This window comes from Corvus moneduloides, chromosome 3 (genome assembly GCF_009650955.1).
Source record: "Corvus moneduloides isolate bCorMon1 chromosome 3, bCorMon1.pri, whole genome shotgun sequence".
Taxonomy (NCBI): domain Eukaryota; kingdom Metazoa; phylum Chordata; class Aves; order Passeriformes; family Corvidae; genus Corvus; species Corvus moneduloides.
The window spans coordinates 1,064,765-1,074,031 of record NC_045478.1 but is presented as its reverse complement, the minus strand read 5'-3'; the positions used below and the strand labels follow the sequence as shown (position 1 = coordinate 1,074,031).

Genomic DNA, 9,267 nt, shown 5'->3' with positions numbered 1-9,267 from the left:
GATCAAAGCCCAAAAAGGACGGAAAATCCAACGAAAAATGAAGGAAATTCCAGCCTAAAAAAAGAGGGAAAATCCAAGGAAAAAGGGGGCGGGATCCAACCCAAAATGATGGAAATTCCAGCCTAAAAAAGGGAAAATCCAACCCCCAAAAAGAGGAAAAATCCAACCTAAACTCAGGAAATTCCAGCCCCAAAAAGAGCGGGAAAACTGAACCGAAGAGTGGGAAAACCCAACCCTAAAAAAAAACCCGGGAAAACCCAACCCTAAAAAAAAACCCGGGAAAACCCAACCCGACGCTGAGGAAAATCCATCCCGAAACCCCGAAGGAGCAGAGCGGGGAGCGCGGCCCGGGAATCCCGAAGGGCTCTTCCCGAGGCTCCGGAGCCGCTTCCCGCTGGGAATGCGGATGGCTCAGGGCGGGGGCGGCTCCAGCGCCCGCAGGATCTGCGCGGCCGAGGGCCTTTTCCCGGGATCGCGGCACGTGCAGACGGAGAAGAGCTCCAGCACCGAGCCCTGGGACGGATCCAGCGCCTCCGGAGGCAGCGGCGGCCGCGTGCCCAGCGCCGCGTAGTAGGAATCCTCGTCGAAGGATTCCTCGGAAAAGGATTCCTCTGCAAGGGCGGCAGAGAGGAGATGTCGGAAGGAAAGCCCGGGAATCCCGATCCCGGCGCTTCCCGATGATCCCAGGGAGATCCGAACCCGGCCTCGGGCGCTCCCGGGGATTCCCTGGGAATCCCTTCCCAAGATCCCAGCCCGAGCTCCCCTTTCCCAGGGAAATCCCTCCATTCCCGCCTCTCCCAGCCTGCCATTGGATCCAGCCCCAGCCCGACTCCTCTGCGGGAAGGAATTCCGGCCTCCAGGCCCTTCCCTGGGAATCTCGGCACTCCAGGAAGGCTCTCCCTTCCCTTTCCCATCCCCGACTTCCAGAAAAACCCCTGGCCATGGATTCGGAGCCTCCTGCATCCCAGAATCCCGGAATGCTTTGGCTGGGATCCACGCAGCTTCAATCCCATCCCATTCCAAGGCCGGCACCTCCCCCGATGATCCCAGGCTGCTCCAGCCTTTCCTTGGGCACTGCCAGGGATCCGGCCATTCCCTGGGAATTCCAGCCCAGCTGGGAATTCCTTCCCAAGATCCCACCCCGAGCTCCCCTTTCCCACTGGGAAGCCATTCCCGTTTCCCATCCCTTCATCCCAAATTCCCGCTCTCCCGGATCCCCTCCAGCCTCAGGCAGCGCCTCCGAGGATTCCCCGGATCCTTTTCCCGATGACCATTCCCAGCTCTCCCCGCCCGCCTCCGGAGGTTCCCATTCCCGGATCCCGCTCCGGGCCCGGCATTCCCGACCTTCCGTGTCGGATTCCGGCAGCGGGAGGTGCGGGATGCTCAGGGCCAGCATCTCCCACAGGGTGAGGCCGAAGGGGAAGATGTCGGATCTGTCCGTGATGATCCCGCCCGGCTCCAGCGCCTCCGGAGGCTTCCAGGGCTCCGTGCCCACGTAGCAGAGCTCGGGATCGCTCACTGCAACCGAGCGGGTGGGATCCGGTGGGATCGGGTGGGATCGGATGGGGTTGGATGGGATCGGGAACTGGCTCTGGGGAAACGGCGCCTTCCCGAGGGATTCCAGAACCCCCAGGATCCCCATTCCCGAGGAATTCCAGAACCCCGGGATCCCCATTCCCAAGGGATTCCAGAGCCCCCCGGACCCCCATTCCAGAACCCCCATTCCAGAGGGATTCCAGAGCCCCAGGATCCCCATTCCTGAGGGATTCCAGAGGCCCGGGATCCCCATTCCCAAAGGATTCCAGAGCCCCCCGGACCCCCATTCCAGAACCCCCATTCCAGAGGGATTCCAGAGCCCCAGGACCCCCATTCCCAAGGGATTCCAGAACCCCCTGGAATCCCCATTCCCACGAGACTCCAGAGCCTCAGGATCCCCATTCCCAAGGGATTCCAGAGCCCCTGGATCCCTATTCCAGAAGGATTCCAGAATCCCCATTCCCAAGGGATTCCAGAGCCCCAGGATCCCCATTCCAGAGCCCCAGGATCCCCATTCCCGAGGGATTCCAGCCTCCCGGCTGGATTCCCAAGCCCCCTCGATCCTTGGGGCAATCCCAGAGCCCAGGAGGCTTCCAGAGCCCTGGGAATCCCCAGCCCTGGCTCGGCATTCCCCGAGGAATTCCAGCTCCCTGTGCATCCCTGGGTTCATTCCAGAGCCCCAGGATCCCTCCCGGAGATTCCAGAGCCTCCAGATTCCCAAGGAAACCGGAGCCAGCCCCACATTCCCTGAGGAGATCCCGATGTCTCCAGCTGGATATTCCCGATAAATCCCATCTGTCCCCAGAGATCCCGGTGCCTCCAGCTGGATATTCCCAATAAATCCCATCCATCCCCACATTCCCTGAGGAGATCCCAGTGCTTCCAGCTGGATATTCCCAACAAATCCCATCCATCCCCAGGAGATCCCGGTGCCTCCAGCTGGATATTCCCAATAAATCCCATCCATCCCCACATTCCCTGAGGAGATCCCAGCGCTTCCAGCTGGATATTCCCAACAAATCCCATCCATCCCCAGGAGATCCCGGTGCCTCCAGCTGGATATTCCCAATAAATCCCATCCATCCCCGGAGATCCCGGTGTCTCCAGCTGGATATTCCCAACAAATCCCATCCATCCCCAGGAGATCCCGGTGTCCCCAGCTGGATATTCCCGATAAATCCCATCCATCCCCGGAGATCCCGGTGTCTCCAGCTGGATATTCCCGATAAATCCCATCCATCCCCAGGAGATCCCGGTGTCTCCAGCTGGATATTCCCGATAAATCCCATCCATCCCCAGGAGATCCCGGTGTCCCCAGCTGGATATTCCCGATAAATCCCATCCATCCCCAGGAGATCCCGGTGTCCCCAGCTGGATATTCCTGAGAATCCCATCCATCCCCCGGGACATTCCGGTGCCTCCAGCTGGATATTCCCGATAAATCCCATCCATCCCCCGGGACATTCCGGTGCCTCCAGCTGGATATTCCCGATAAATCCCATCCATCCCCCGGGACATTCCGGTGCCTCCAGCTGGATATTCCCGATAAATCCCATCCATCCCCCAGAACATTCTGGTGTCTCCAGCTGGATATTCCCGATAAATCCCATCCACCCCCCAGAACATTCCGGCGCCTCCGGCTCCTTTTCCATGGGCTCTCACCAATGGATCCTCAGGCAGCTGGAGAATTCCCGAGGGTTCTTTGCCGGGAATGCTCCGTGTCTTATCCCGCCCGCATTCCCGCCATTCCCGGCCCACCCTCGGATCCTTCCAAAGCCTGGAATCGCCTCCTGCTCCCCCCCGGCCTCCGGGGATTCCCTGCGGGGCGGCATTCCCGGGAATCTCACCTGCCAGGTTCTCATCCAGGGGCAGCGAGACTCCGACGTCGCAGATTTTCACGGATTCGAAGCAGCCCCGGACGACGACGTTGGGGGATTTGATGTCCCCGTGGAGCAGCCGCTGCTCCGTGTGCAGGTACTGGGAACAGCCCGGGAAAACCACGGGAAGAGCTGTGGGATTGGGATAACCCACGGGAAAATCCCGCACCCCCCCCCGGCCTTAAAACCTCGGGGATTGTGGGAAGGGATCTTCGGGATCATCCCAGTCCCGCCCCGGCGCTTCCCGATGATCCCAGGTGGATCCAGCCTTTCCTTGGGCACTGCCGGGGATTCCCTGGGAATTCCAGCGCAGCCGGGAATTCCTTCCCAAGATCCCAGCCCGAGCTCCCCTTTCCCAGGGAAATCCCTCCATTCCCGCCTCTCCCAGCCTGCCATTGGATCCAGCCCCAGCCCGACTCCTCTGCGGGAAGGAATTCCGGCCTCCAGGCCCTTCCCTGGGAATCTCGGCACTCCAGGAAGGCTCTCCCTTCCCTTTCCCATCCCCGACTTCCAGAAAAACCCCTGGCCATGGATTCGGAGCCTCCTGCATCCCACAATCCCGGAATGCTTTGGCTGGGATCCACGCAGCTTCAATCCCATCCCATTCCAAGGCCGGCACCTCCCCCGATGATCCCAGGCTGCTCCAGCCTTTCCTTGGGCACTGCCAGGGATCCGGCCATTCCCTGGGAATTCCAGCCCAGCTGGGAATTCCTTCCCAACATCCCACTCATCCCAATCCCATCCCCCCCAGCAGCCCCAGCTCCCCTTTCTCCCCGAATCCCGGGATTTCCCCGCCATTCCCGGTACCTGGAGCCCCCTGGCCATGCTCAGGGCCACCTGCAGGATGGTGGGAGCCGGGAACGCTCCCAATCGCTGCTCCCGGCGCTCCTCGATGAGGTCGTTCAGGGATTTCTCCCCCCCGAATTCCATGGCCAGGCACAAGCTCCCGTCCGGAGCCTTCGTCAGCGCCCGGTAGCCTGGGATGGGATGGGAATGGGGTGGGAATGGGGTGGGAATGGAATGGGAATGGGATGGAAGTGGGAGAGCAGCGATCCCGGAATGCTTTGGGTGGGATCCACGCAGCTTCAATCCCATCCCATTCCAAGCCCGATGATCCCAGGCTGCTCTAAATCCATCCCTGGACACTCCCAGGGATCCAGCGGCAGCTGTGGCTTCTCTGGGAATTCCAGAGGCACTGGGAGGGCTTTAACTCCGGGATCCCGAATCCCCCTCGTCTCCCTCTGGGATTGGCTCCAACCCCTCCATCCCCAGTGGATCCAACCCCTCCATTCCCATGGATCCAACCCCTGCATTCCCATGGGATCCAACCCCTCCCTTCCCATGGATCCAACCCCTCCATCCCCAATGGATCCAACCCCTCCATTCCCAATGGATCCAACCCGTCCATTCCCAGGAATCCTCACCCACGATGTTGGGATGCCGCAGATTCCGGAGGATCTGGGCCTCCTCCTGGAGTCTCCTCTGGAAGAGGCTCCGCTGGCTCCGGCTGCAGCCGGAGTTGATTTTCTTCACGGCCCACGGAGAGTGGGATAATCCCCGCGGAGACCTGGGCGGGAAGAGCCTCTGGAATTCCCATGGATAACGTGCCGGGAATGGCCGTGGGAGGGGCTTTTTTGTGGAATTCGTGAGGAAATTGGGGAAAGGGTGAAATCTGCCGTGGGCCGGGAATGCTCCAGGGAATGCTTGGCTTCCCGGGAGCTTCGATCCGTTCCCATTTCCGGCTGGAGCGGAGGGAATGGAGCCCCAATCCCGGAATTCCAGCCAGGGAAAGACCGATGGGGTTATCCCAAAAATCATGGACCCGAAATGCTGGAATTGCAGCCAGGGAAAGGGTTGTCCCAAAAAAAAAATGGAGGCCAAGTCCTGGAATTCCACCCAAGGTTTATCCCAGGAATGGCCTCAAATCCCTGAATTCCATCCAAGGAAAGGCTTATCCCAAAAAAAAAAATGGGGCCCAAATCCCTGAATTCCACCCCGGGCAAGGCTTATCCCAAAATAACGGATCCCAAATCCCAGAATTCCACCCAAGGTTTATCCCAGGAATGGCCCCAAATCCCGGAATTCCATCCAAGGAAAGGCTTATCCCAAAAACAAAAGGATCTCAAATCCCAGAATTCCAGCCAGGAAAAGGCTGATGGGTTATCCCAGGAATGGGCCCCAAATCCCGGAATTCCCAGGAATGGGCCCCGAATCCTTGGATTCCATCCAGGGAAAGGCTTCTCCCAAAGGAAGGGGCTCCTTCCCGGCTCTGCAAATCCCAAATCCCTCCTTCGGCTCTGTATCCTGGATTTGGGATCATCCCCAGGTCGGCGCCGCCACCCCTTTCCTTCCCGGAGCTCCTTTCCCACCCGCTCCGGGACTTTTCCGGGACTTTTCCGGGATAACGCTTCCCGAACCTTTTCATCAGGTACACGCTGACTCCGGTGCCGAATCCCAACTTCTGCATGAAGGGAGAGGCCGGGATGGTGACGGACACGGCGCCGGCATCTGCAGGAAGGAGTCGCGGTGAAGCCCCAGGAAGCTCCAGCCGGGATCGGGATCCACTCCCGGGGAATCGCGGACAGGGAACGGCCTCAAGTCGTTCCAGGGAAAGTTCGGCCGGGTTTTGGGAACAATTGGGGTTTTCCAGCCCCGGCACAATCCCTGTTCCCAGAGGGATTGAAATCCCTGGGGATTTGGGGGGGACACGGATCCGGGTGGGAATTCCGGGCCTTGAAGCTCCTTCCCAAAGTGTTCCACGATTCCCACCGGAATCCCGCGGATGGGAAACCGATCCCAGGTGATCCCAGGTGATCCCAGGGATTTCCCAGCCCCGATGTGCTCAGGAATAAAACTGGGAGGAGGAGGAGGAGGAAGGGGGAGGGAGTGGCAGAGTTTTCCAGGGAATCTGCGGCTGCCCCATCCCTGGGATTGTCCCAGGAAAGGTCGGACAGGGCTTGGAGCAGCCTCTGGAATTCAGCCCCGAGATCCCTTCAGGGCCCTTCCCGCCATTCCGCGATCCCGGCTCTGGGATGGGGTCCCTGCGATTCCTCGTGGGAATATTCCGGGATCATCCCGGAATTCCTCACCCGGTTTGTCCCTGCGGGATGAGGGCGTCGGAGACTGGAAGGCGGCCATGGATCCGATCCCGATCCCGATCCTGTGGGACAGGAGGGGATGTGGAGGGGCTCCGGTGGCACCTGGGGGGTCCCGGATTCGGGAATTGGGGGATGCTGGGTTTGGGAATTGGGGGATCCTGGATTTGGGAATTGAGGGTTCCTGGATTTGGGAATTGGGGGATCCTGGATTCAGGAATTGGGGGGTGCTGGATTTGGGAATTGGGGGGTCCTGGATTTGGGAATTGGGGGGTGCTGGGTTTGGGAATTGGGGGATCCTGGATTTGGGAACTGGGGGGTCCTGGATTTGGGAATTGGGGGATCCTGGATTCAGGAATTCGGGGGTCCCGGATTGGGAATTGGGGGATCCTGGATTCGGGAATTGGGGGGTCCTGGATTCAGGAATTGGGGGGTCCTGGATTCGGGAATTGGGGGATCCTGGATTCAGGAATTGGGGGGTCCTGGGTTTGGGAATTGGGGGGTCCTGGATTCGGGAATTGGGGGGTCCCGGATTTGGGAACTGGGGAGTCCTGGATTCAGGAACTGGGGGGTGCTGGGTTTGGGAATTGGGGGGTCCTGGATTCGGGAATTGGGGGGTCCTGGATTCGGGAATTGAGGGGTCCTGGATTCGGGAATTGGGGGGTCTCGGATTTGGGAACTGAGGGCTCCCAGATTTGGGAACTGGGGAGTCCCGGATTCAGGAATTGGGGGGTGCTGGATTTGGGAATTGGGGTGTCCTGGATTCAGGAATTGGGGGGTCTGGGGTTGGGGAATTTGGGAGGTGCCAGATTTGGGAATGGAGGGGTCCCGGACTGGGCAACTGGGGGAGGTCTCGGATTTGGGAATTGGAGGTCCTGGATTTGGGAATTGGGGGAGGGGGGAGGTCCCAGTTTGGGGATCCCAGAGCAGGGATGGGGGGTCCGGGCTTGGGATGTCCCAGATCCGGGAATTGGGGGGGTCCCAGCTGGGGGAGGGGAGAATCCCAGATCCGAGGGGTTCCCAGGAAAACCCCGCGGGTCCCACCTCGGTCCGGGGTTCGCGGCGTGCGGGGACCGAGCCAAGGGAATTCCGGGATCCTCTTCCCGCTCCCGGTGCTGATCCCGGGAAATTCCGGGCTCCTTTTCCCTCTCCCGGTGCCGATCCCGGGCAATTCCGGGCTCCTTTTCCCACTCCCGGTGCCGATCCCGGGCAATTCCGGGCTCCTTTTCCCGCTCCCGGTGCCGATCCCGGGCGATTCCGGGCTCCTTTTCCCGCTCCCGGTGCCGATCCCGGGCGATTCCGGGCTCCTTTTCCCGCTCCTGGTGCCGATCCCGGGCGATTCCGGGCTCCTTTTCCCTCTCCCGGTGCCGATTCCGGGCTCCTTTTCCCTCTCCCGGTGCCGATTCCCGGCTCCTTTTCCCGCTCCCGGTGCCGATCCCGGGAGATTCCCGGCTCCTTTTCCCTCTCCCGGTGCCGATTCCGGGCTCCTTTTCCCTCTCCCGGTGCCGATTCCCGGCTCCTTTTCCCGCTCCCGGCCGTTACCGGGCGCCTCTTTCGAATCCCGCGCGCGCGCGCGCGCCGGCCCCGCCCCTTCCGTGAGGGGGCGTGGCCACATCCATATATGGAGGTGGGGGTGCGGATGTGGGCGTGGCCAGAGCCGCGCGTCGGGGCCCGGTGGGCGTGGCCTGAGCTGGGGGCGTGGCCTGAGCTGGGGGCGTGGCCAGCGCGGGGTGGGCGTGGCCTGAGCGGGGGGCGTGGCCTCAGCTGGGGGCGTGGCCAGCGCGGGGTGGGCGTGGCCTGGGGCGGTCGTGGGGAGCCCGCGGGGTTTTTGGGGGGTTCCCGAAGCTTTTTGGGGCGCTCCGGGGGCTCGCTGGGAGCTGGGGGGGTCCTCAGGGGCTTTGTGGGGGTCTCTGGAGGGTCCCTGGAACCCCCCCCACGAACCCCGCCCGCTCCGTCACCCCCCAGCCCCATAAAGGCCCAGAACTGTCTGACCCCCCCCCCCACACAGCCCCCAGACCCCATAAACCCCCCCCCAAAACCCCCATCGCTCCTTGAGCCCCCACAGCCCCCAGACCCCCATAAACCGCCCCCTAAACCCCCCCAAATCCCCATAACCCCCCATAAACTGCCCCATAAACCCCCCCAAATCCCCATAACCCCCCCATAAACCCCCATAAACCCCCCATAAACACCGCCAAACCCCCATAACCCCCCCATAAACCCCCCATAAACCCCCCCAGATCCCCCCAATCCCCCATAAAGCCCCAAAGCCCCCCAAACCCCCCAAAACCCCCATAAAACCCCCATAAAGCCCCCATAAAGCCCCCCAGAGCCCCATAAACCCCCCATAAACACCCCCAAACCCCCAAAACCCCCCAAACCCCCATAAATCCCCCAAAACCCCCATAACCCCTCCCAGATCCCCCCAATCCCCCAAAACCCCCCACAAACCCCCCATAAAGACCCCCAAACTCCCATAAACCCCCCCAATCCCCCCAAACCCCCCATAAACCCCATAAACTGCCCCATAAACCCCCCAAACCCCCATAACCCCCCCATAAACCCCACAAATGCCCCCAAACCCTCCCCCAGATCCCTTCAATCCCCCATAAAACCCCCCAAAAGCCCCCCAAACCCCCATGAACCCCCCCAGATCCCCCCCAATCCCCCATAAACCGCCCCAAAAACCCCATAAACCCCCCATAACCCCCCCATAACCCCCCAAATCCCCCCCAAATTCCCGATCTCTCTTTGCCCCA

General features: G+C 61.2%; 1 protein-coding gene across 1 annotated transcript; it reads right to left on the bottom strand.

The window, feature by feature from the left end:
- Window positions 1-370: 370 nt before the first annotated feature.
- Window positions 371-8,151, bottom strand: PBK (PDZ binding kinase). Its single transcript, XM_032103288.1, has 8 exons — window positions 7,553-8,151; window positions 6,503-6,573; window positions 5,831-5,921; window positions 4,838-4,980; window positions 4,221-4,390; window positions 3,384-3,513; window positions 1,345-1,518; window positions 371-611 (listed from the first exon to the last, which is right to left on the bottom strand). The coding sequence occupies exons 2-8, from the start codon at window positions 6,549-6,551 to the stop codon at window positions 412-414; spliced, it is 957 nt and encodes a 318-aa protein (XP_031959179.1). The 5' UTR covers window positions 6,552-6,573; window positions 7,553-8,151; the 3' UTR covers window positions 371-411.
- Window positions 8,152-9,267: the final 1,116 nt, after the last annotated feature.

Coding starts and splice junctions, on each gene's coding strand:
- PBK (XM_032103288.1), bottom strand. CDS start 6,551: ATGGCCGCCTTCCAGTCTCCGACGCCCTCATCCCGCAGGGACAAACCG. Junction 4,981..5,830: donor AGCGTGTACCTGATGAAAAG/GTTCGGGAAGCG, acceptor CTTCCCGCCCAG/GTCTCCGCGGGGATTATCCC. Junction 4,391..4,837: donor GCGGCATCCCAACATCGTGG/GTGAGGATTCCT, acceptor ATCCCATCCCAG/GCTACCGGGCGCTGACGAAG.